Raw genomic sequence first — 27,326 nt, forward strand, 5'->3', positions numbered from 1 at the left:
ATCCCACCGAACTTCAAGCTCCCCTAATTTGAGAGCTACGACGGGACTTCGGATCCGGTTGACCACCTGGAGGCCTTCCAGACAATGATGCTGCCCCATGACACGCCAGATGCCATACTGTGCCGAGCTTTTCCATCTACCTTGAAGGGAGCAGCAAGAAATTGGTACTCGACACTGAAGCCAGGTACTATCTTCTCCTTTGATCAATGAGCCATCAGTTTGCGACTCATTTCGTCAGCGGCCGGCGTCCCCGGAGAGGTTCGGAGTCCCTCATCAACATCAAGCAAAAGGAGGGAGAATCCATCCAAACTTATGTCAACCGTTTTAACGCCGTCGCATTGGAGGTCCGAAACTTGGACCAATCAGTTGCAATGGCCATCCTGAAGAGCGGTCTTCAAAAGAACGATCTTCTATTTTCTCCGAAAAAGAAGTATCCCAGGGACTTCGCTGATTTGCTGGCTCGAGCCGAAGGATATGCCCGAGCAGAAGAAACTTTCAAGCTGAAGGACGAGGAGGCCGCGAAGGAGCGGCAGGTGGGTGACTCCAGCAAGCCCGCAGCTGAAAAAAAGCCGAGTGAAGCTCGACCACATTCTCGAACTTCCTCCGGACACAAGCGTATTCGAACTCCCCCCTGAGCTCGTAGGCAGAGGAGTCCAGACGGCAGAGTTTGGCGGAGCTCTCCCCCAGAAAGATTCCACAGCTACGTCCCTCTCAATGCTCCAAAAGCTCAAGTGCTGATGAAGGTCAGAGAGCAGCTGCCAAGACTGGAAAGGATGCGCACACATCCCAAAAAGTGCAACCCTAATAAGTTCTGCCTCTATCATCGTGACCACGACCACGACACGAAGGAGTGTATTCAGCTCTGAGATGAGATCGAGGAGCTCATTAGATGAGGTCGGCTCGACAGATTCATCCGACGTCGGTCTGAAGGTAGGGAGGATCGATCGAGGGCCCTACCACAGTCAGAGCCACCAAGGAGGGAAGAACGGCCTGAAGATCGACCTCCAATCGGGATCATCAACACCATCTCTGGAGGACCCCGACGGAGAGCAACCAGTGGATCGACCAGACCGTCCAAGTGGTAGAGGACTGAAGAATCTATAACCTTTACTGAAGAAGATGCCCGGGAGATCCAATTCTCCCATAATGATACGGTTGTAGTTTCTTTAAATATTGCTGACTATGATGTACGCCGCATTCTTGTTGATAGTGAAAGCTCGATCGATATTTTGTTTTACGATGCATTCTCAAAAATGTCCATTCCGGATGGTCGGTTAGGGCCGATAAGCTCCCCGTTGGTAGGGTTCACTGGTGATGCTATGCCAGTGGAAGAAGTAATAACTTTGACCGTAGTTGCAGGTCGATACCCGAAACAATCAAGAGCGCAAGTGAATTTTTTGATAGTAAGGGCACCGTCTGCCTACAACGCAATACTCGGCTGACCCGACCTCAACGCCCTCCGAGCTATAGTATCGACCTACCATTTGAAGTTGAAATTTTCTACTAGCCAAGGGGTCGGAGAGGTCAGAGGAGATCAAGTCCTGGCAAGACACTGCTATAACATAGCCTTATAAAGAAATGGTCAGTCTGACCTCTGTCCGTTGATGGATTAAACATCCACGATGACCTTATTGAAGAACGGAGTGAGCCAATCGAAGATCTTATCTCAATTCCTTTGAACGATGGGAATGAGGAGCATGTGGTGAAGATCGGCTCCAACCTGGGAGAAGAGGTACGGACACAGCTCATCAATTTTCTACAAAAGAATGCGGATGTTTTCGCTTGGGTTCTGGCGGACATGCCGGGGATTGATGCGGAAGTCATGAAACACCGCCTAGCTGTTGATCCCAAACATCGGCCAATGAAGAAAAAAATCTGAGGTCATGCATCGGAAAGGTAGAAAGCAATAGCTGAGAAAGTTGATAAACTCCCGAAAGCCGGGTTCATCAGAGAAGTCAACTATCCGAACTGGGTCTCCAATGTAGTTCTCATCAAGAAGGCGAACGGCAAGTGGAGGATGTGTATAGACTTCAAAAAGCTGAACAAAGTCTGCCCGAAGAACAGTTATCCTCTACCCAAAATTGACTAATTAGTGGACGCAATCTCAGAACATGAACTTCTCACTTTCATAAATATATTTTTCGGCTACAATCAAATCAGGATGGCACCAGAGGACGAAGAGAAAACTGCTTTTATTACTAACCATGGTCTTTATTATTACAGGGTCATGCCTTTTGGCCTAAAAAATGCAGGGGCGACCTATCAACGGCTAGTGAACAAGATCTTCAAAGAGCAGATCAGCCGTAACATGGAGGTCTACGTAGACGACATGCTTGTAAAAAGCAAATCCATAATGAACCACGTCGCCAACCTTGAGGAGACCTTCAGCGTCCTTCAAAAATATAAGATGAAGCTGAACCCAGCCAAGTGTGCTTTTGGAGTAACCTCAGAAAAATTCTTGGGCTCACCTCCGCTATTGGCAAAGCTCGAACCCGGAGAGGAGTTGTTCCTGTACATGGTGGTCTCCCCTGTGGCTCTCGCAGCAGTTCTGGTTAAGGAAGAAGCAAAAATTCAACGGCTGATCTACTACATAAGTCGAGTATTGAGAGACGTCGAAACCAGATATACTAAGTTAGAGAAACTAACTTACGCCTTGTTGATTGCAGCTTGAAGGCTCCGACCTTACTTTCAAGGGCACACCATAACACTGCTCATCGACCAGCCGATTAAGGCGGTTCTGCATCGAGCGGATGCTTCCGAAAGGATAGCGAAATGGACAGTCGAGCTAACAGAATTCGACATCAACTATCGACCTCGACCGATGATAAAAGTCCAGATATTAGCAGACTTCATAGTGGAATGCACTATTCCGGAAGAGGTCGAACTTGGACGAGGTGAAGCTGACAACCCAGGGCTCCAGCCGAAGTCCCGTGAAGAAAGAACAGATCTCCCTGATGGTTTTTGGGCCCTCTACGTGGACAGTTCCTCCAACATGTCAGGCGCAGGCGCGGGCCTGATCTTGGTCAATCCGGAAGGAATTATCGCAGAGTACGCACTGTGCTTCGAATTTTCTGCGATAAATAACGGAGCAGAATATGAAGCTCTGATTGCAGGACTGAGGATCGCCAAAGAGTTAGAAGTAGATCGGCTCCAAGTCTACAATGACTCTCAATTGGTAGTGGGACAAGTTAGTGAAAATTATGAAACTCGAAAGGACAGTATGGCCAAGTATCTCGAAAAGGTAAAAAAGACCGTCCCTACCTTTGGCAACTTTGACATCAAGCAGATTCCAAGAGCAAAAAATACCATGGCCGATCTTCTCTCCAAGTTGGCTACACTGGCTCCGGCTGAACTACCCAAGGAAGTCTTCTTTGAAGTTCTGAAGTATCCAAGTACGGAAGAACCACAGCTTGTGATGGAGATCAGCCATGAACCCAGCTGGATTGACCCACTGGTTGCATACCTCAAGGACGGGGTTCTTCCTCATGATACAAAAGAAGCTCGGAAGCTTAGGAAACCAGGCCTCCCGATATATCCTTTATGAAGGCAAGCTGTACAAGAGATCGTACTCTTTGTCCCTCCTAAAATATCTCCGACCTTCTGAAGCCGACTTTGCCTTGTGGGAGGTACATGAAGGAGTCTGCAGAAGTCACTTGGGGGCCAGATCTTTATCCCACAAACTGCTCCGACAAGGTTATTACTGGCCTACAATGTACCACGACTCCATCGAATATGTCAGAAAGTGCGATCGGTGTCAGAGATATGCAAATATCCAAAGATAGCCCACCTCCGAACTTACACACTTGAGTGCCCCATGGCCGTTTGCACAATGGGGGATGGATATCCTCAGACCTTTTTCCATGGCATCCGGACAGCGGAAGTTCCTCCTAGTGGCAATTGACTACTTCACCAAGTGGGTCGAAGCCGAACCTTTGGCGAAAATCACAGAAGCTAAAGTGCAGAACTTCGTCTGGAAGTCAATCGTCTATAGGTTCGGCTTATCCAGAACTCTCATTACTGATAATGGGCGATAATTTGCTTGAGCAAGGTTTGTCGAATTTTGTGAGGACTTAAACATCTCCCATAATTTTACGTCAGTAGCCTATCCGCGGGCAAACGGCGAAGCTGAGGTGACAACAGGACTCTATTGCAAGGAATCAAGGCGAGACTTGAAAAAGTAAAGGAAACTTGGGTAGAAGAGCTTTATCATGTGTTATGGACATACCGAACTACCCAAAGACTGCCCACAGGGGAGACTCCTTTTGCCTTAGCCTTCGAAACAAAAGTCGTGATCCCGATCGAACTCAAGCTTCTATCGACGTGAGTCGTGGCATTCGACGAGCAGCGCAACTCACAGGATCTCAAGACCAACCTCGACTTGTTAGAAGAAAAGTGAGAGACAACTGAAGTTTGGATCACCGCCTACAAGCAGAAAGTAGCCCGCTACTACAACTCCCGGGTCAAGTGCAAGGCCTTCAGAGCGGGAGACTTAGTACTTCGACGAGTCGCTGTTTCACAACCTCAGAATCAAGAAAAACTTGCCCCAAATTGGAAAGGCCCGTATGAAGTCAGGGAGGTGGTTCGGCCCGGAACATACTATCTAAAAGAACTCGGAGGAGCAGACCTTCCACGACCATGAAATTCAAAAAATTTACGAATGTATTATCGATAACTTTGTCTTAAATAAAAATTTCATATTCGCATATCTTTTCTTTTGGCATGAGCTTACAACGACAGGAAGTAGCTCCCTCAAACAATCGAAATCAAGCGTATTAGGAACAGGAGGAAAACCTCATCCTAACATGAGCAAAGTCGAAGGTCCGGTTATTTAGAGACTGGATAGAGGGAGAGGCCCTCGCAACGGCCCTTATGTGCCCCCACAGTCATGTTAGGAACAGGAGGAAAACCTCGTCCTAACATGAGCAAAGTTGAAGGCCCGATTATTTAGAGACTGGATGGGAGAGAGGCCCTCGCAACGGCCCTTATGCGCCCTCACAGCCATATTAGGAACATGAGGAAAACCTCGTCCTAACATGAGCAAAGTCGAAGGTCCGATTATTTAGAGACCGGATGGGGAGAGAGGCCCTCGCAACGGCCCATATGCGCCCCCACAGCCATGTTAGGAACAGGAGGCAAACCTCGTCCTAACATGAGCAAAGTTGAAGGTCCAGTTATTTAGAGACCAGATGGGGGGAGAGACCCTCGCAACGGTCCTTATGCGCCCCACAGCCATGTTAGGAACAGGAGGAGAACCTCGTCCTAACATGAGCAAGGTCGAAGGCCCGGTTACTTAGAGACTGGATGGAGGGAGAGGCCCTTGCAACGGCCCTTATATGCCCTCACAGCCCTCCTAACATGAGCTGAAATTGATTGTGTCGGGAACAGAAGGAGAATCTCATCCTGATACAAATGAAGATCTGCTCATTTAAGATCGGATGAGGAGAAGAGCCCCTTCAGCGGCTCCTCTACACCCCTACAATCCCGTTAGAAGCAGAAGAAAAACCCTCGCCCGAACATAAAGAAAGGGGGAGAGAAAAAGGGAAAGCGACGAGCTACACCAGAAAAAAAATAAATAAATAAATAAACTACGCCTAAGACTCAAGGGACCTCGTCTCAACGAGGAAGAAAATAGACTTCCTCAAAGTAACGAGAAGTTCGGACCCCAAGCTCAAACACCGGAAGAAAGCGTTAAACTCGAATGACCTTGAAAAGACCGTCGGTCATGAACAAAAAGGGCGAGTCAACACAGCGATGATCAGGAACCTTCAAACAACGTCGACATCAAACAAGACAAAAGATAAGAGAGGTTCGGTAAGTGATAACTCAGAGCAATAGTATACAAGGTGATGAGAAAATTCTATTTTATTTCATTGGTAAAGAATGCATTACAAAAGCCTTTGAAGGCCAAAAAAAAATAACAAGAAAAGAAAAGAATACATGAAAAAATAAAAAATAAAAGAAGCTCTAAGGAAGCTTGGCTTCTTCAGACTTCGAACTCTCAATTTCAGCCATTATCAGGGATTGCTTTAAGTTCTCAACTTCTTCTTCCAGTTCCTTCTTTCTTAACAGCATCTCCCGATACATTTGGTGAAACCGCCGGCTTTCGCCCTCCGACTTTCGAAGCCTCTTCCTCAGAACTTCGGACTCCACCTCGGCATCTTTGACCGCTTACTGCTCGTAGGCCAGCTGGATTTTCAACCGCTGTAGTTCGACCTTCTCCTGCCCAAGGGCCATGGACAGTTCTTCCATGGTCCCCCTCAAGGAGCGGAGCTCGTCGGAGTCTTGCATCGAAACGGCTTGGGCTCTCTCGGACAACTGTCTCTGAAGGCGGGCAACCTCGCCGGTCGCCGTCTTGAGCCTCCTTCGGTAGTCGTCTACTTATCCGCACCAGCCGACTCGGTAGGCGTTGTAGTTTGCCTTGACGTCCTGTAGCTACTTCTGGAGGTCGGAGAATTTCTTCGACCAGTCTCGGTCGTAGTCGGCCTGAGTTGTGAGCCAGGACGAGCTCCCTTCCAATTGACTGATCTTCTTCCGTGCAGCCGCCAACTCAACCTCGAGGGAGCTGATCTTGGAAGCCTGAGTCCAAGATCGATCGCTGGCGCATTTCTGGAGCTCCTCAAGCTCCTTCACGAAGTCAGCCTTCTTCCGGGTGTAGTCCATGAAGCCCTTCTTGTGGAGGTCCCGAAGGCGAGTAACCTCCGCAGTGACTTCCGAATGGCTCTTCCTCAGCCTGTGAAGTTCGTCGCCCATCTTCTTTGATTTCTTCGTTAGATGATGAATTTTCCTTCTGAGATCCCAGATCATCGACTTCAGAGGAATCCCCTATGATAGGGGAAGAGCTTCGACAGGGCACTGTTGTTGGGAGACAAGAGCGTCACAACACAAATCAGTGCAAGAAAATAAAAGAGAAGAAAAAGGATGCAGGTAAGAAAAAGGAGCTCTCTGTAAAAAAGAATCTGATTTCATTGATTAAATAGTTCTTAAGTACAAGAGAACGAGAAAAAGTCACAATAAAGAAAAAAAATATAAAATTAGAGGTTTCGGACCTCTGAGGCAGAAGTGGAGGAGCTCGGTGCCCCCGGAAGGTCGGTCGCGGCAGCCGCGACAGTCGAAGAAGTCCCGGCTGGAGGAAGACCGGCAGTGGCTTCAGAAGGTCCGGCTTCATCGTCGGATGCCTCATCCATGAAGCCGAGGTCCAGTTCGAAAAACTTTCCGACCACCTTCTCCTGACAGAGCTCGAAGCCCTTGATGAAGTCGGCCTGGCCGAACTGGACCTTCAGATCCCTCATCTCGGAGGAGGTCTTGAACTCCTCCACTGCTCGGACCCTTGCCTCCGAGACCAGGATCGGGATCTGCACCTTCAGCTCAGAGACCTCGACCTCTGCCTTCTTTCTTTCCTCCTCCAAGGCAGCCCTCAGATCTGCCGAGGTTTGTCCCTCCTTCTGCAGCACCTCTTAGAGACTCGCGACCTCGACGATTTTCTCCTTGAGACGGGCGGCCTCGGTCGGGTGACCTTCCTCTGCCTGGACTGCTTCCTTCTTGGCGTTATTCATCGCCTCGATGTTGGCGATAAGCTGGTGTCCAATCTGCAAGAGTGGCTAGGGAGTCAACAAAAAACTAAGGAATAAGCTAAGTAAAAAAGTGAGAAGAAGAAAAAAGTAAATTGACCTACCTCGAGAAAGGATCCCAGAGAGTCCCAGACCCGCTGTTCAGGATCGGTGTGGACGATCCTGTGGACGACCTCAGGCAGGACGCACCCATCGATCAATCTCTTTGTTAAATCTCTATTGTTGAAGGGATTCTCCCCCGGATCCTCTTGGGAGCCGTCGGCCCCCTCGACGGCGGCCCTACTGCTGCGGGTCTTGCGGGCCAATGTCTTCTTTCTCCTCCTCCTTTCAGCCTCCGGTGCCTCCTCGGGACGAGCCTCCGGAGCGGGAACCTCGGTCGGGGGCCTTCTTGAAGAGGCTCGGGAGGCTGCGGGCTCGACGTCAGAGGGGGCGTCGACGGTAATGGCCACCTGGTCAGGCGCGGCCGAGCTCGTCTCTCCTACCCTTGCCTTCTTCGCCGATCCGGAAGTTGCGGCGCCTTTCCTCTTGTGGGCCTTGAGACCCTTGACTAGCATCCGAGCTGCGTCTGCATCCATATCTATAATGAAAGAAAATCGGCACAGCTTAGAAAAAGAACAAGAAGAAAAGGGAAGCAGCGAATGACTAAAAAAAAAATTACCGGCAGGGTTGAGAGGGCTCAGGCCGACGTTAAATAAAAGTTACTCCTTCAGGAGGTCGGAGAGGAGAGGAGCTGGATAAGCCTCGAGTTTATTGAAGGCTTCAAGATCGTCCCTTCCCAGGCTAGAAGTCCGACAGACGAAATCCCTTAGGGAGACCCAGGGGGGCAACCCCAGCTCCAAGGTCGGGCATCGGACGTAGAAGTACCTCTCCTTCCAGTTGTGGATAGAAGAGGGGGCACCTTTCAGCAACCTCTTTTTATCGAACTGGGGGGAGAAGTACCACCAGTCCTTTGCCGAGGGATGATGCTTGAAGGTATAGAAATTTCTAAACAAAGAAAGGGTTGGCCGAACTTCAGCTAAATGACAGAGGGAAAGAAATCCTATCAGAAACCTAAAGGAGTTCGACGTTACAGAAACTAGAGAAATGTTTAAAAAGCAAAACAGAGTAACAACAAAAGGTGAAAGTGGAAGTCGAAGTCCGGCGTGGAAAGCTTCTTGGTATAAGCAGAAGCAGCCAGGAGAAGGGTCGCTAGCCCAACCAGTTGGCTCGGGAAGCTCCAGCTTGTACTCCAGAGGAACCCCGTACTGAATCCTAATCAGTGAGAGTTCGTCCGGAGTCAGAGAGCTGGGAATGGTGTCTGGTACAAAGACCGGACGAGGTCCATCTACAGAACTAAGATTTTAGGGGGCTGGAACAGACGAACTCCTAGAACTGCTAGACGAGGAAGTGTTGGAGGACATTTTGAATCAAGTGAAAATCCTAAAAAATCTCGAAAAAATTGAAAAAAATAAGAAACAGAGGCTCGTAGAAAACCGAACAGGCAGAATGCAAAGGAGGAAAAATGAAAGAATAGCAAGAAAAAAAAAGAGGGTTATGGAACTAACCTAGGCTGGTCCAAGAGATGCAGAGAGGCAGCGAGGGTGATGGGGGTCGACCCGAAGAACGCCTAAGGCCGAGAGGGATGCTGGAGGAGGACGAAACTCTCGAGAAGAAGAAGGGACCGAAAAAAATTTCAGGTAAAGTGAAACCCCTGAAGGAGGGGGGCGGGTTTAAATAAGCAACGGGATCCGACGCAATAATGATTGCAGATCTCCTCTGGCCGACCTACAACCGTCACGTGTCCCACTCATCATGGCAGGCAGCTGAAGGCGGCTGACAACTGACAGAATCATTATTGCACCGTACCTAGAGCAACGCTCTAGCAAAAATTCTAAAAAAATCTTTTCGGGTCGCCTCGATTTGAAAAGACTCCAGCACCAGCGCGTCAAATGCCAAAATATCTGGAAACAACTGAGTACGAAAATCGAGGGAGGCAACTTCGGTTGTAAAAATTTTTCTGTACTTCTTTCATTCGAAATCCGAACTCAGAAGTAGGAGGACTAGTGTTGGGTATAAAATAACCCCAGTCAAAGTTCATAAGAGGCCGACCCTCCCAAGGCTCTTCCGGATTCCGACCTTGTGCGGCGTCTTTCTGAACCTCCCCGACCGTCCGAGTTTCCACAATACCATCCGGACTCCTTCAGCAGTCAACCTTCCACAGTGTCCTCCAAATTTCTCCAACGGACGAACTCCTATCGTGCCATCCGGACTTCTCCAATAATGAGCTCCTCCATTCATCTACCAGACTGCTCCAAATGCTTTCTGGGCTTCACTATCAGCCGATTTTCTACAGTGATCGACTACTCTCTGAATCTCTTCCAGACTTCTTCCAGTCACGATCGACCTTACCCCGAACTTCTTTCGGACTTCGTCAATGATCGAGCTTCTCCAGCAGCAGGACTTCTACAGTAACCAGACTCCATCCAAGTTTCTACGGTAGTCGATCGCCTTCTGAATTTCATCCGAGCTCCTACAAGAGCCGGACTCCGTCCGAGCTCCTACAAGAGCCGGACTCCGTCCGAACTTCTACAGTGGATGGATCCCAGACGAACTTCTACAACGGACAGGCTCCACCAACCGGATCTCTACTCCGAACTTCTATTGTAAGTGGACTTCATCCGAGCTTCTACAATAAGAAGTCTTCATCCGAGCTTCTACAATAAGAAGTCTCCATCCGAGCTTCTACGGCAACCGATTTTCGTCCGAGCTTCTACAGTAAGCGGCCTCCTTTCGGACTCCTACAAGAACCGATCTCCGTCCGAACTTCTACAATAAAATTAAATTCCAAACTCCTCCAGCGGTCAACCTCCACAGTATCATCAAGACTCCTCCAGCGGACGAACTTCCACAATGCCTTTCGAACTTCACTATCAGTCGATCTTCTGCTGGATTCCTCGTGAAACCGGACCTCTCCAGCGGACAGTCTTCAAACGAGCTTCTACATCAGACAAATTTCAGACGGACTTCTCTAGCAATCGGACTCCTGCCGGACTTCTCCAATGAAAAATTTTCGCCCGAGCTTCTACAGTAGATAACTTCGGTCTGCAGCATCAACGCCTAAGGCACCCACAACAGCTCGTCAGCAACCTCGAAAACATTCGAGCTTCTCTCAGATTGCTGAGATAGAGAGCTATTCCGCTCCACCAGACGTCCCAATCGAGCTTCGGCCGTCCATCCCGAACTCTCTGGCAAGTCACGACAATGGACACCACTCCACTCTCCGTAACAAACTCCACGTGACCTCATCACTCTCTGGCAAGTCGCGACAACGGACACCACTCCACTCTCCGTAACAAACTCCACGTGGCTCCGAACGGCCCACTGACACCACTACTCTCCGTAACAAACTCCACGTGGCCTCGAATGGCCCACTACCAAGCAGTTGCGGACGTCGCTGTCAATCAGTTACGCTCTCCCGTCTATAAAAGAGACCCCCAGATACGTTCTTCTCTAAGTGAAAAAACTCTATCTCGAAACTCTGCTAAAATCTCATTCGAGTGCTCTATTTCTGTTGAGGCAGAGTACTGACTTGAGCATCGGAGGATCTTGCCGGAGCACTCCCAACTCCGGTTTAGACTTCCCTTACAGGTCCCAGCGATGGCCACGATCCCCTCGACTCCAGCTTCTCCGGCATCGATAAAATTCTGCACCAACAACCGTAATGGAGTGATGTTGAATACCAGTCCTCAAAAGCGAGTTTTCTATCCTCGTTGGACAGTGATTTGAGGAGTGGAAATAATTTAAAATCAATGTCATATAGGATCACTATGGTACAACTAAATACGATGATCTCATTACTTCCACCTATATCCCCCTTAATCTTAAGTGGATCACCATACACCAAACACCTCCTTGGCTGAATTTCCGTTAGCCATAAACAAAAATGGTTTGTTCGGAGAAGATCCAAACAGACCAAACCTCATTGGTGCTGGAGCCTTTCAAAATCTTCTTGAGAGAACTAGAATGGTAACTCTCATAGAGAAATCAAATTCGATGATTTGGAAATAGAAGGAAGGAATCTTCACAGTGAAGGGCTGCTACAACATTCTAAGTGATGGAGGTATTCGTTCACAATTCACCAAATATAACCCGAAGAACCTGTTACCAGAGATATGTAGGATTTTCAATTGGCGGCTGCTCAACAACAAAATCCTTATCACAGAAAACCTTGAGAAGAGGGAGATTCAAGGACTGCCAATTTGCTGACTATGCTATGCTACTCGGAAGAGGAAACGATTAATCGCCTTTTTATGTCTTGCAGTTACTCCAAACAAATATGGCACCAAATCTGCCAAAGCTAGCATCTTCATCCTCCAGAATCAATCTCTGATCAATGGTCGGTATGGAGGAAAGCTCTACGGGCGAGCACTTTCAAGATTGCATGGGACAATCTAGCCACAGTCGGCTAGTCGACATGGAAAGAAAGAACCAGAAGAGATTTTAGGTTCAAAGCCACAGCATGGTTCAAAACACTTGCAGAAGCATCTCCCTCTTTGGAGACTGGATTTCCTGCTACCAAGGAAAGGCAAAGGAGTAACTCATCCAAAACCAAGCTACTTTTCAAAGGTCAGTCATCAAACTTTCAGATGTCGAAACGAATCATTGAGCAATGTAAAACAGCCCTCCCTTGTAACATTCTGAGAGTAGTTTGGCAAAGGTTCCGACCAAACCAGGCCAACACTGGTATGGCTAAGATTGATATCCTAAGCAAACTATACTTGAAACCTCCCTACAACTCATGTTGTAAATTCCTTCTGTAAATAGCATCTCAATAAATTTTGGGCGGAATACTTTCCTCCTACTTCGACCAAAAAAAAAAAACAATTACTTTTTAAAAAAACGTGTTTCTTTCATAGGTTAATAAATGGTATATTTTAAAGAGAAACATCTTGTGCATTTTAAAGTGTAAGTATATTTTAAAGAGTAACATCATGTACATTTTAAAGTGTAAAATTTCTACTGGAATGATTGGTCGCCTTTCTCATCATTTTGCTCTAATATAAAAGCAATGACAGCGATGATACAAACATGATGGGGTGATTCAGGACCAGAAAAGAGTGCTCAGGAGATTTCAGTCCCTGATTGGCTTTCCATTCTCCATTTTTCATGGAGAAACCACTGCTGCTACCTGCAGAAAACCATTGGAAGGATTGGCAACCTTTATCACAAATCCGGCATGGCAGGCAGCATATATGACTTCCTGATTTCATTATGCTCACATCAAGGAGAAGCTACAGAAAAAATAGATAAATAATGCATCTCGTAGTTACCTGAATCAAGCATAGGGGCTCACGTGGTTTGCACTCTGAGTGCATAGATGATCAGATCGGCATTGATCTGGTACTGTGGGTGACACAATCTCTATGTCCATTTTGAAGGCATTTTGTGTTACCCTTCCAAAAAAAAGGGAAAAAGAAAATACAACAATATATACACTTTTTGGTGGAATAATATATATGATGTACACTAATTGAATGTTTAACACTTCCAAACAAAAATCGAATGTTTAACAATACCTTCTGTCGCGATCAACCACAAGGCAAAAGCCAAAATGCCTATGGCTGGTGGTGATGCCTCTATATATCCGCTCGCAGATTCACCAAAGAAAGGAAGCGTACATAATATAAACCAACCAAAATGTAAGGATGATGGTTGCTGAAGCATAAGGAAGAAATTCAAAACCAAGCCATCCACCATACATACATCTTGCCAAGATTTTTATGTGAAATAGCTTCAGCTATCAGGCGTCGGGCTTGTCCTTCCACAGCTAAAGGTAAAGATGGTGCTGCTGCAACACCAACCACAACACCCTGTAGTCGTGCTTTGATGTTGCTGATGGCCCTCTAAAATTAGAAAACATAAGATTTTCTCACACTGATTAAAAACCAAGTACTGCTTATAATTTCAAGAATCAAGCATAATGATCAGTATGCTACTAATGGCAGTGACACAAACAAAGGTTATACAGACCTGTGCATGAGGATTTTGTACTTCTACTCCACTGGACTTGTGAGATTTGGTCCACTCCACCAAGGGGTCATGGATGAACGTTTCAAGAACGCTCATGAGAGTCTCCCTATGTGTTCTCAGCACCGATAGAGTGATTTCACAGACCTTCAGAAAAATGCCCTCATAGCCAGTAATGCCTAGGCCATCAATCATGTTCTGCACATTGATTAGCAGATAAATAACAATTATTAGGTCAATGTGGGAGGAGAGAAATCTATTAAATGCTCTTTTCTCCTTACTTGGGTTAGTCTAAAAGGCACCAACTCAGGCTTATCTAGCAGGAGGCCTTTATCAAATAAGCAGCTAAAATCAACATGAACACAGTCACCACTAGTCGAATCAAAGAGAATGTTCTCGCCATGCCTGTCACCAAGCCCTACAATGTGCCCGACCATGGACCACACAGCAGTTGTGTGTGCATAAGCCACTCTAGCCCGGAACCAAGCAGCTGGCTCAGAGAATGTGGTCAAGAACCATTTATGGAAAACAGGGGGAAACATTGGGAGGATTTTTGTCTTCAGCATCTCATCTTCAGGCATCTTACCCTGGCACTGATCATAGATCCTTTTAATCAATGGATTTGTTTTCTGCCTGTCAAACTTTCCACAGGTTACATATATGTCCTGAAGAATGTGGCGAAGGCCACGAGTGTGTGGCACCCATTCTACCATCCCGCAATCCTCAGTAAGAGGGACCACAGCAAAGGTCCGGATGTAGAGCTTCCTTCTGCGGCTCTCAGGGAACTTAGATAACAGACGGTTGATCATTGCAGTGAACTCCATCATGCGTGCATCTTTCCTGAGGTCATCCTTTGGCTTGCAGAGAAATGGACGACGAACACCATCACTTCCAAGGAAAACAACCTGGGACTCAATATTATTCCATCAGTAGATAAATTTATGCTATCCATAAATTGATCTAACATGAAAGAAGCTACAATTAGAATCATTAAGAGTTATGAGGACACATTTACACGAACTGGAAGTCACTCTAAATCCATTCAGGAACTAGATTTTAGAAGCCCTAAAAATAACTTTCCATGGTTTAAAGTATTGATCAGTCTATAGCTCATATGAAACAAAGAGTTATACGAGTTCACAAAAAGATCAAGAGCTTCTTCATAAACAAATTTTACTAACTTCAATTTGCAGTGGACATTGACCTTCTGTATAACAATCCTTTGATTCAATTGCAAGTTCCTTGTTATTATTGCCATTCACATTTGCTAAAACCAGATAAACGTTAGAAAAATACTGCACTAACCTTCTTTGGTCGCTGCAGAGAGGAAAGGATTTCAGCCTCATCTGCTATTCCAGATATTGTAGCATGATCAGAAGCTGAAAAGACATGGAAACTAGGAGGGTCTGTTAGACTTGCATCATAAGAGGGTAATGTGACTGTCAGAGCTTGCTGGACTGGCAGTATAATCCCTAGTGGCATCATACGCTTTAACGCACTGAATTCAGTTGAGATATTAATTGTCTTGGCCTTTGGCTGCCCTGGATGAAAGCACAGCTTGATGAGGTGATCTATCAGGCTAGCAAATTGAGCAAAAAGGATGCTGTTATCACTTCCATGCCGGGATCCTTTACGAGCAGCTTGTATTATCTCTGCAGCAGCATCACGCCTTGCAGCAACTGTTGACTTTGATACTGCAGCCATCATCCAGAGAGCTTGTTGCGGGTATTCTTGTAAAACTGATGTAATAATATGTTTGACAATCCTAACAACTTCTTCATTCTGATGGCAGATGCGGGAGATCAACTGAGATAGTACTGTTAGCCATTGATATGTCGGCAGATCCTTCAGGCATCCCCTCATAATGCTCAAAACCTGGTAAGTGAAAGTCAGAATGTTGAGACTAAAGCAACAAAAGAAATACAAAAAAAGGAGGAAGAGGGATGAGGAAGAGGAGGAGAGAGTGAAAAGTTTACCCTTGCATGAACAGTTTTCATAGGTTTGTTGGATGAGGACCCATCTCTGTGATATATGCTTCCAAATTCAAACCAAAGTGTCAATAGTCTTGGTAGTGCTTGATAAAGATTCCTGTGCCCTTTGTGAAGTCCTTTTGCATAGAACAGTAACACATCAGGAAGGTAAGACCACCAGGGCTTCTCTTCAGCTGAAGAATTTAAAGAGCCACCAGCACCAGAAGATGACTGCATTGCAAGATTATCTTCCTGCCGCTTCCTGGCATCAACAAGTAGATCATCACAATATTTTGCCGTAAAAAAGTATCCCTTTTCCCACTTGGGCTGCAATTCTCTCACTCTAGAGTAAAGAGTCATGATGTCTTCCTTCTGCTTTTGACCTGTGTGGTGGATCCATCTTGTATATAAGAGAATGGATTTAGCCACATCTTGGTTCTCTTTTGATGCTTGTGTGGCACAAAGAGAAGGTGGATTTGGCAACACAAGTGAAAGGTTAGAAAGTGATGAGACCACAGCAGTGCCCAGAACTTCCACAGGCATGTCTAGAAGTGATTGCTGCAGTTCAGCTATAGCACAATCAGATTTTCTAGTACTCCACAAAAGTTTAGCCTTCTCAATATGCATACTTGGAGCACCTGAAGCATGTGCTTCTAGTATTGCCCGCTGGGCAGTTTCATAGTGACCAGCAGAACGGCAAAGTTTAGCATATTGAAGCCAGCAGTTTCCCACTTGAGCACCCATATTGTTGGCACTGAAAACTAGCCTGCGGAAAGCAAGTAGCGGCTCCCTTGCCCATAGCGATGGTTGTGTGAACCTAAGACGATTTTCCCAGTCCTTCGTCACTTTCAAAAATCTTGGATCATCTGAGCTGAATGATTTTTCAAGAAATGATTCATCCCCAAGAAGATTGTGAAAGTCCTCTAGTTCACATAACATGTGGAGTTTCACTACATATGGGTATGCACGCATGTAAGAATCCATACCAGCTGCTGCCAAAGGGACAATTAATGCTTGTTTAGACTGGGCAATTCTCTCAGCAATCATGAACTGGTCTTTCTTCATCATTGCCTGGATAATCTTGGCAAGGCCCATGTCAAATGAAGCATTGCTCTCATATTTATTACATACTAGACCTTCTTTATCTGCACCAGAAAGGTACTCATCCATGAAATCCCATCTTCCTAACCTCCAAGCTGCCTGTACACCCTGCATGCACCAAGTCTTCTTGTAGTGAGGTATTCTACGAATCAAACCATCCACATGAGTTACCATGGCCTGAAGGTGGCACATGTTTAGCAGGCAGTTGAGAACATCTGAATGTCTCTGGACAGAAGAAGGCTCCATCAGCAAAGCCTGTTCACAATATGCTAACACTTCTGCCCAATTTCCTGCCTTTTCATTAATGAGGAGGTGGTCTTGCAAGCTAGATGATTTCCGCAGATTTACCAAACCAGAAATGCCATCAGGCTCGTCTAAACCACTGTATATCTCCATCAGAAATGAAATATCATCATCAGCAAAGATACCACTGCTCTCAGCAGCTGGATTGAAGGAACCTGACTTTTCCCGCACATGTGACTCAAAGTACATCAAAGCACGAGCATGAGCTTGACATCGAATTGATGCCTTAGCGAGAGTAACTTTAGGAATGGCACATAACAGCTCGGTAACATTACTGCATTGGACAAGAAGCTGATCTGCATCAGGCACTGATTCATTCTCTTCTTTCACTCTTGGTGATTGTTTTGAGACCATACTGCGACATGACTGGGAAAGTGCAATGTCTTGTTTAAGATCATCAACCCATTGCCCAAGATTATCGAGTAGTGTGAAGACAGCCTGGACACAGACTTCATTCTGCCCCCCAGTGGTTCCATGAACAGTAGCTCCACTATTTTCTGAAGCTGCAGCATTGAGAACAGATAAGATCTCTGCAGTTATGCTGTGGCGTGCCTCCACGGTGCTGTGACAGACAGCATTCAAGACCAGATAAGGCAGCAAATAAATGGCCGTTTGCATGTCATGGCGTACTATCCCCCTGCATGCACTGAAAATACTGGCACGGGAACCCGTTGCATGTGCAGTCAGCTTCCTAATCCAAAAGAATATCCACCTTCTAAATGACATTGATGGGCGATAAATGGGGCCAACAGAAGCTGAATCAGTCACATTAGGAAGCTGAAATCTTGAGGTCAAACATGGCGCGATAATTTCTTTGACATAATTAGAAAAACGGTCCCATAATCTCTGACCCCTCTTGTTCATCTCACTGGGATTGCCAATTCTTCCATCCTCAATTATTCTTGTAGATTCCTTGCTAATATTTTCATTAAGCGATGCCTGGCAACCTGCCAGCTTCAGAAGCTCCTGTATAGCTAAGGCAGCTGAGTCTTGAACTACGGTATCAGAAGCAGCTCTAAATGCCCTCGCTAGATGCTTGTGGATCAACTCAAAGGTAAGATCATCATCTGAGCACTCAATCTTAAAACGCTGGCAGGAGATTCCCTTAAACTTAGCAGGGTCTACAGCACCAAGTGCTCCCAAGCAATCTGCACAGACTAATTTCAACCGTTGGCCAACTGCAGTCCTTGATTCCTCTGCACATCCTCTTAGCAAGGATGTTATTAAAGAGCTTATGACATCCAGATCTGAAATGGCTTCACCAGCTATCAGAGCAGTAACATCTTCTCTTCTTACATTCAACACTTTGCTTAATTCACAGGCCACCATATACCTTACATTTAAACTCTCATGGTTAAGACCAGCAACAGCATCTTGCAATTGCTCCTGCAAGGTCATCAATCCCCTTGCCTCTTGTAGGACTCTGTTCACTTCGGATAAAGCTGGAATGCTAGGCAACAGCGGGAGCTCATGAATATGTTGCTTTAATATCAGCCTATTTTCAACAATAAGATCTTCCAAAATTTCCACAATTTTATGTAAATGTACAGAAGGGCTTTCTTTGCATCTCTCCAGGCATGGAATTAAAGCAGCTACAACTTGCGACATCACATGTTTAATGCTTGAGGGTGAAAGCTTAGCTAGCTGCTTGATGAAAAAATGTAACACTGTAAGACCCTCAGTTTGAAGTGCTTCTTTGTCAATGGCATATATTAGAAGAACCATAATTTTGGGCACATGTGTACTAAGATATGGACCCATCATCTCGATCAACTTTTCTATACGCCTCAAGGCCTGTTTTTGCAACCAGACATCATCAGCATGAAGCATTTTCCTATCGATGCTGTTTAGAAGACCAACAAAATGATTCTTCAGAAACTCTGGAAGGTCATCAGAACCTGTCAAGATTTTAGCTACCTCCTGGATCATCGTAGGAACCCTCATGGTCCTGAAAATAGAAATGAAATCAACAATTAAAGATAGTGCCCAAGGAATACCGGCTAGAATTGGAATGAATGATTTTTTTTCCTAGTGAAAAAAGAGAATGCATTACCTCCTGTCTGTCTCATCCATATCCCCTTCCACAGGAAAGCATAATAGTTCATCTAGAAGTGCTGGTAAGGCAGCGGCAAATATTTCTTTGCTGTCAGATCCTGTTTGGACATGATAAAATTCCAAAACAGAGGATAGCTCCTGCCCATCTGCACGCAGAAGAGCAAAGGCAAGCACTTTTGGTAACCAGTTGACAATCAATGGTACCACGTCTGTGTCCAAATGGTTTGCCAATTCATTCAAAGTGATGAGTGCTTGATCATTATCCCTGTGCGAGACCACAAGCTTTGGTATGACAAAAGGAACCATTCTCCTCATAAAATCCTCGGTCTTAATTCCAACAACAGCCTCTGCAAATTCTCTAATCATGGTTGGGCGACTAACCAGTCTTGCAGAGAGATAATCATATAGCTCATCTCGGATATGAAAAAACTTCGAAAGGATTAGTTCAAACCCCCCATTCAGATGTAAGTGGCAGGATCTCTGCATCAACCTTGATGCAGTCAATCTTACTATCCGATTTTGATTATCAAGTTGATCAACAAATAAAATAAGTGAGTAAAAGAAAAGCTGCCCATGAATGTCACTTGCATTCATAATTTGAGCAGTTGATTCCAGAAGAGTCACCAAGACCTGGGGATCTTCAGTTCCTGCCAAAGCATATTTTACTTTGTCCAAGAATTTTTGTTCTTTGGTCCTTTCACTTGGTTCACCATCAATGAATAAAGCCTCCAAAATGTGATCTTCAAGGAAACAACTTATCTCAGCAGAAAATGCTTCCCTAACAGCCTTTATTTTGTGCAAAAGTAAGTGATCAATACACTCGATCCATTGAAATCTTGTTTCAAGCAGAATATCATGAGTTACATGCCTAAGAATTCGTGGTAACACTTGAACACAGGCAAGTTGAAAATGTTCTTCCAATGGTTCCTCGTAAAGAAATTGAAAAAAGAGGGACTGCAGTTTGATGAAAGTAAAGTCATTCTCAAGCCTTAAGTTTTGCACCTTAGGCATGCATATAGCATTAAAAGACTGCTCTTTATTGCGTAGAACTCCTTTGTCACATCGAGGACACCAGAATCCTCTCAAAAGAAGATCCATTGTCTGGATATGCCTTTCATATCGATCACCTAGAAACAACTTGCAAGAACTTCTATCAAGATCACCAGAAGTATTAGAGAAGCCATGTATACAGAACATGTAGCCAAGAGAAAAGAGGACAGATTTACGAACTTGTTTACTTTTGTCTCTACTTAATGACCTGGGGAATATAGCAACAATTTGCAATGTCATAAAAAATTTTGAAAAAAAAATGGATACTGCATATACAGTGAAAACAAAAGGTTGTATAGCAACCATTTCAGTAACCTATGCTACTTTCTTTTTCTAGGCTATGAAATCATTGAGAATCCTACAGAACAGAAACTATTTACTGAATAAATGATTTACCAGCTTTCAACAAATTGTCATCAAATCTAAAATATAAGAACTTCAAGGAAGAGGAGTTATCATACAACGGAATCACGGAAAGCAGACTGTATTATAAACAATCATATTGCAGTGGTGAAGAAATGCATGGTAGGGAATATGACCTGCTTTATCATGATCTTCTTTTCACCACATAATCCATGCTAAAGGATGAATTAAAATAAAAAAGTATAAGCATCAATGCTTCTAAAAGTATGTCCATCTAATGCATGGAGCACCAAAGCATTTCCAGCTCTGGTATATTCTTCTCCATTATGCATTTAAGTTTTCTAAAATTCCTAGTACATCTAATTCTCCAGAAGCATCACATTAATTTTATAACACAGAGATCTGCAAAAAACAATGACTATGTGTAATTACCAAATACTCATATTGCATAATTGTTTAGGACAAAGACTGCATGCTGGTCTGTGCCATAAAGCGCATACTATGCCAGCACGGAGTAGCATGTAGCATGGCCACTTGCTGGTTCCCTAGTTGATGTGCACCAAGCACTGGAATGACACTGTACAAACCATGCACCAGAATGCAGTATTTACAACCTTGATCTAGGATTACATAAATAGATCTATAACCTGTGCTTTAACACTTTTGACCTGTACAAAATAACAAAACCTTTTTAACGAAAACAAAGCATGCATGAAATGCACATTGGAAAATCCAAATTGACTTACTCCATTTGTTTAAACATGTCTCCCAGGAAAGAGCAACCAGAGCACATGATGATCACAGGCATTGAGACAACAGCCTCATTTCGAACTTCCTCAGCTTCATCATGAATAGCCAGGTCCAACACTTCAAGATCATATCCAGCATTCAGTTTACTGCTGAACTTGGAGAAAGCTTGTAAGGAGAGACATTTTACCTTCCAGACTGGATAAGCTTGAGTTTCAAGTGAATAATTAGCCCATGCCAGTTTTAGCAAATCCATGATATCTTCACTCAGATGGATACACTTTATGCTGTCTGCATCATTCAAGCAATTGTCACCTCGAATATATTCATTCACATGTCAAGAAAGTCTGAATTAGTGATATTTACATAGTATGACACAAATAATAAACAAAACAAGACTTTGAGAGTACAATGCCAAAGCACAGTTTTCCAGAAATGAAGTTGATCACTGAACCAGCAGACAAGAAGATATGGTCTGCACACATGCAGGTAGCAGGAAGCCATGGGACATCAAGCTGCTAACTGCCAGACAAGCACCCAAAGCACAAGACCCCTCCATACAGATGCACATATGCACATCAATTCAGCGATTTTGTTCATCCATATGCAGATAAATATATAAAAACATGTATATGTGTAGGTGTATGCATATATACATAAAATTAGCTTTAAAATGATTTTAAAGTTTTACCAGAATAAAATGAGAGAGCCAGATAACATAATAAACATCATCCAGACAATTAGAAATTTTATTATTTTATATTAATTAAGTATCCTTCCAATTTTTCTTCTCTCCTTCAAGTGGGCACACCCAACCCAGGGCTCTATGTACTAACCATCAAGTTGACCTAATAACCTTGTGACATCAGCATGTGATGAAGACATAATAAAATTTAAAAATGGAAAAAAGTCATATTTTCTACTCTTTACTCGATCTCTTAATCACATATCAGAACCTCTCGAGAGGACCAACATGATTTAATGAATGAAATCCCCATTTTAAACAATATAAATAACAAGGAAATTTACAATCATTTTGACTAGAATGGTAGTACCATATAAATAACTGACTCCAGCTTCCCATTGGAAAAGTTATCCTAATCAAGGTTTCGTGCCTCGATAGGACAGAGGGTGTCCTGGCCGTCTGGTCCCATTTCTATGAGAAAATGGGACTGGGACAAGGTTGGGACTTCGAAACCCATCCATGTGGAGAAAGAGGACAAAAAAAAAGAAACGAAAAAATGAAAGGAAAGAAGAAGAAGAAGAAAAATAAAAGAAAGAAAGGAAAGGAGAAGAAAAAGAGAAGGAAGGAAAAAAAGAAGAAGAGAAAAAGAAAGAAGAAGAAAAAGAAAAAAAATGAAAAGAAAGGATAAAAAAGGATAAGAAAAAATGAAAAAATGAAAGGAAAGAAAGGAAGGCAGAAGGAAAAAAATAAAAAGAAGGAAAGAAAGCAAAAAAAAAGAAAGAAAGAAAAGAAAAGGGAGGAGAGACAGTACAAAATCGGATGACCAAGACATCCATCGGGACAGGATGGGACAGCGGGGCATCCCATTCCATAGAGAAACTAGGACACCTCTGTCCCATAGGATTTAAAACTTTGATCCTAATATAGATTGGAACTGCAAGATGGTAGGTTTGAGCTGAATACAGTAATCAACTGTCCAAGCTCTTAAGCATCTGCCCGCAGATAACCAGAAACTCATCACAAGATGCTCTAGATTGGCTATATTTAAAGAAGGCAAGGCCTCACCTTGAAGAAGCAGTATGCTATGGACTGCTTCCAGATAGGTGGACAAATCAAATGAGAACAACCTTATTTCCTTTACCTGCATGCATGATTAATTAATTAAAATGGGTTAGGAAAAGAAAAATAGAAAGTGTTGAAGTGATTAATTTGCTGCTATGGCTTCTGATAAAGTTTCTACAAACCTGGCTGCATATCCAAGGTATCCAGGAAGCCACTAGCTGAAAAATTCTAGTAGCCAAACTGCTATTAGGATAAGCAGAAAATACAATGCAGAGCAAGCTCAGAGCTGCTATTGCAGTACCTGGTTTCAATGGAGAAGCATCAGAAATCCCAGGTCTTAAAAGGCCAACAAGCCAGATCAATGATTGCTGTAACTCATCTGCAAATTCTTTGTCTTGTTTACATGTTAATGAAGCTCCAGATTCACCATCTATATGCATCCTAACAATAGGAGATTTTCTTGTTTCCACTGTCTTTGGACGCTTACACTGAATATTGTCATTATTTTGAGCTGACCTTTTCTTACCGATTTTTGGCATGCCAAGCTCTTCACCACTTTCCAATGGTGTATATATACCATCATCATCTGCTCCAGAAGCATCAAAACCAAGAATATCAATAGCCACTCGAATGCATTCAATCAATGGAAAACAAGGTTTTGGAGAGCAGAGCATGTTGACAAGAACTCCTGGCCTCCAAATACGTGGAGAGCAGATTTTAGCAATTCGCATGTATGCATTGCACATCGCTACCTGAAATCACTATGGTAGTCAGCAGCTCCATCTATATATTATCCCCTTCGTGTTTGGGTAACCTACAATTTGGAAAACAAGAATTGACCTGCTAAAGTAAGTATAGACCTGAAGTTCAGAGCTTTCAGTGCTCTGGACTGATCTAGGAAAAACATTGACTATTTCAGTAGCTGTGGATTCAACAACATCATCCTGACAAGACATGTGTAGCACATGAAGGCAAGCACCCATAGAAGAATCATAAACTGTGTTTCTGCAAAGCAGACACGTTAGTGAGTTAAAAGGCGTTGTAAGTTTTACAAAATATTAGAGAGAAAGAAGAAACATAGTTAAGAATGTTGAGCAAGGTCGAGTAAACGACAAGGTACAAAAGTTGTAGCCAGTTTTGCTCTTAGAACACATGCAGATTTTAACATTAGAAACGTCATTTCACAGTAATTCAATTAGAGACTTGGTCATCAGTAGGAAGATGTCAAAATACTGCACAGATATGGCTAGAGCACTGTACATATAATGATGTCAAGAGTCATTTACCACAATAACTATCAAGAACAATTTGTGGTAAAGAATTTGGCAGTTTACAAAATGGCACATGGAACAATGGCATATTTAACACAGAAAGAAAATAAAGATTTCAGAGCAGGATGCCTCATCAAGTAAGGAATTGTGTGTGCATAAGCATGTCCATAAACATTCAAAAAAATTAGAGAAAGAAAATAAAGATTTCAGAGCAGGATGGCTCATCAAGTAAGGAATTGTGTGTGCATAAGCATGTTCATAAACATTAAAAAAACTAATTTCTGCAACTTAAATCATGAACACCATTATGTATTATCAGTGTTGGCATTGTTGCATCCCACAAAAATTTTATCATCATCCATCTGCAAAATTCTAGCATCTTATTTTTGGAGAATTCATAGGAATAGGACAGCATGACATGCTCAACAAAAATGCAAAAATGTTAAAAAGGAAGAAGTGTAAAAAAAAACATTCAGACTCTCAGTGAATTGAGAGGTTAGCCATTAGCCTAAAGGCAAAATTGCATAATCCTCATGGATTTTCTAAAATTTTAAGCAAAGTAAAGGATGTGGACGTCATATTTAGACTTGATTATGAAATATGGCAAGGATCACACAAGCTCGCGTACCAAAGGTGCAAAAATCTTTAAAGTTAGCATCAAATAGAATTTATTACAATTGTCTACTAGTTGTATTTGAGACACTGTAATTCAAATTTTCATTCTATAGAACTTGGATCAATGCAAGATGATGGGCCTAGAGTAAAAGACAGAACAAGGAATAGAAGAGTGAAGGCCTAGAGGGATGAACCTATAACCTAAAATCACCATCAAGAAGAAGATACAAAATATAAATTCACCATGCAAAATAATTTCTATTAATCGAAAGTTACTCTACAGGGAAGATATGGGTTAACCATACAGATAAAACCACTAAAAAATGTCCCCATGATGAAAAAAATTGTTCAAGAAAAGGACACCTACAGGCTATAGCAACCTATGTGCTACCAAATATCTGCCTGATCAAGTCCCCTACACTAAAACAAGTACAGGAGTAAAATATGACTCTTAAAGAATCAATAAAAGACAGCATCTACTACTCAAGAGTCAAGATAAAGCAAAGGTAACATTTAACAAAGATGGGATACCTGAAGAACATAAGTTCCTTCTCATCTTGCCCTAATATGCATGCAATTGAACGTATGATATTTTCAACTGGTAAGATTTCTGCGTCTATTACTGTTGCTATAATACGTACAAAGTCAAAACAGGCCTGTTTAGAATGACACAAGCATCAAACTTTAGAAAAAGAATCTCCAATTAGGAAACGCAAATGCATCATCTCAGGAGTACAGAGAGGAGGGTGAGAAAGCAGCAGCATGCAAGGAGAAAAAAAAACACCCACAATGTGCAAAGCTGCATTCCCGTAGCACAATAGAGTACAGGCAGCACTGACAAATGATATATTGACGAGCCCTTCCACATAGAGTGTTCCTTCAGTCAGACATTTGCCAACAAGTTTAATCATCCATGCGGCAAAAGTTTGCCACCTCAACTTATCAGTCAGATCAACCAGCACGCCTGGGCCATCGGTGGGTCGGCAACAAGCCGGCAGCTCACTAAAAAGAGCAGGGGAATCAGATATCCCAGCGAAAGACTCACAGCAACACTTGAGTGACACTCTTCCAGAAGGCGTCGCATTTGACTTGCTTGCATGAATCGATGCAATATAAAGAATATCTGTGGGATTAGGTGAACAAGGAAGTGAAAAGATTGAATCTTTGCAGGGTAAATATTAATATATCTTTGGTGCGAGTCAAAAAAAAAAAAAAAAATCATACCTTCAACAGCTACCATGGCATCCAAGAAGAACTGGCGGTATGCTTCTCGCTCCCCTGTACGGAGAAGGGAGAGAAGAGAAGCGACGGTCTCAAAGATAACCTCATGACGAGAACTGCAAGTGAAAGCAAGAAAAATGATTAGGTTTTTTGATCCCACAGAAAACGATCAGGGTTAGGGTTGGAACCGGGAAACGACCGGAAGGCAGGTTCGGCGAGGAAGGGCAGGATACGGCCGACAACGGGGAGCACGGCGGCGGCACGGCCGTGGAAGAAGACGCCGGGGAAGTTGCGGGCAGTGTGGGAGAGCAGCTTGAGGACGGCGGTGACCTCTCTCTCGTTGGCTGCGGGGGAATCGATTAGGGAAAGGAATCCAGAGACGAATAGAGGGAGTGAAAGAGAAAGGGAGAGAGGGATACCGGTGGCGGAGGGGAGCACGTAGGCGTGAAGGAGGTTGGGGAGGACGGTGCGGAACTTGGTCTCGAGGGGGTCCTCGCCGGAGGGAGAGGGGGAGGCGGAGGAGGAGGCGGTGATTCGTTCCCGGAGCTCATGGATGAGGCCGGAAAGGTTGGCCATGGGGGCCGCCGGCCTACTCTCTCTCTCTCTATCTCTCTCTGTGAATGAGCTTCGCTGGGCAGCTTTTTTGCCCTTAAATTTCCCTCCTCATTTCGAACCGACGAAGGATCGCGTCCGGCGGCTCCTGTACGGAATGCAGCCTCCAACTGGTTAGCGCTTGGCGTGAGGGGTGGCAAAAATTTAACAGATCCGGCAGTCCGCGTGAACACTCGAACATTGCTCTTTTATAAATTTAGATATGGAATAACCCGAAATTAATCTATAAATAAATGAGTTCCCATTTAGCTCCGGAACCTGGTGGGTCTTTCAAGTCAAATTGATTGCAAATTAACCGATTGCCAGACATAAATCTTGTTAATTTCCCTAGTTTTTAGTATATGATTTGGCTTATTGGTAGAAACCCAACAAAATATATCTTATCTAGCTTGCTCCATGCTGGTAGCACCACCTTTGGATTTATACATCCAATCCAAGATCCTCTGGAATGTGATTTTTGCACCGAAAGTTTTGGAAGTACCACCAGAGACAGGCATCACATCATCTATTTCGAAGAATAGTGGCCCTTCTTCGTTATGTAACGTGCCTATATCATATTAATGGCATTTTACCATATTTTTATATATATTAATGGAGTCTACTTTGTTGACATAGATGATATAATGACTATCTATAATGATATCAAATTTTATTATTTTTAAATTATATTTATTATATTATTAAATAGTGATAATCT

General features: G+C 43.9%; 1 protein-coding gene across 5 annotated transcripts; it reads right to left on the minus strand.

The window, feature by feature from the left end:
* Positions 1-12,496: 12,496 nt before the first annotated feature.
* Positions 12,497-26,807, minus strand: LOC105059675 (serine/threonine-protein kinase ATR). 5 transcript variants are annotated; one of them, XM_073250391.1, is made up of 18 exons: positions 26,437-26,807; positions 26,217-26,361; positions 26,021-26,133; positions 25,585-25,919; positions 25,328-25,452; positions 23,771-23,915; positions 23,093-23,662; positions 22,914-22,989; positions 21,163-21,478; positions 19,002-20,261; positions 15,551-18,896; positions 14,880-15,449; positions 13,856-14,479; positions 13,578-13,772; positions 13,311-13,450; positions 13,124-13,183; positions 12,878-13,000; positions 12,497-12,807 (listed from the first exon to the last, which is right to left on the minus strand). In XM_073250391.1, exons 1-17 carry the CDS (start codon positions 26,591-26,593, stop codon positions 12,883-12,885), a joined length of 8,295 nt encoding a protein of 2,764 aa, XP_073106492.1. In that variant the 5' UTR covers positions 26,594-26,807; the 3' UTR covers positions 12,497-12,807; positions 12,878-12,882. The 5 variants fall into 5 exon arrangements, 4 of the variants coding, with proteins under 4 accessions (XP_073106492.1, XP_073106493.1, XP_073106491.1 ...); XM_073250392.1 differs by having other exon boundaries at positions 12,497-12,735; positions 21,163-21,454; positions 26,437-26,806; XM_073250390.1 differs by having other exon boundaries at positions 12,497-12,735; positions 26,437-26,806.
* Positions 26,808-27,326: the final 519 nt, after the last annotated feature.

This window comes from Elaeis guineensis, chromosome 16 (assembly GCF_000442705.2).
Source record: "Elaeis guineensis isolate ETL-2024a chromosome 16, EG11, whole genome shotgun sequence".
Lineage (NCBI taxonomy): Eukaryota > Viridiplantae > Streptophyta > Magnoliopsida > Arecales > Arecaceae > Elaeis > Elaeis guineensis.

What these genes read in the sequence shown, in the direction of transcription:
- LOC105059675 (XM_073250391.1), bottom strand. Translation starts at nt 26,593, where the DNA reads ATGGCCAACCTTTCCGGCCTCATCCATGAGCTCCGGGAACGAATCACC. An exon ending in CTCGCCGAACCTGCCTTCCG is followed by an intron (nt 26,134 to 26,216) that starts GTCGTTTCCCGG and finishes TTTCACTTGCAG; the next exon opens with TTCTCGTCATGAGGTTATCT. An exon ending in TACAAAATCCTCATGCACAG is followed by an intron (nt 13,451 to 13,577) that starts GTCTGTATAACC and finishes TTCTAATTTTAG; the next exon opens with AGGGCCATCAGCAACATCAA.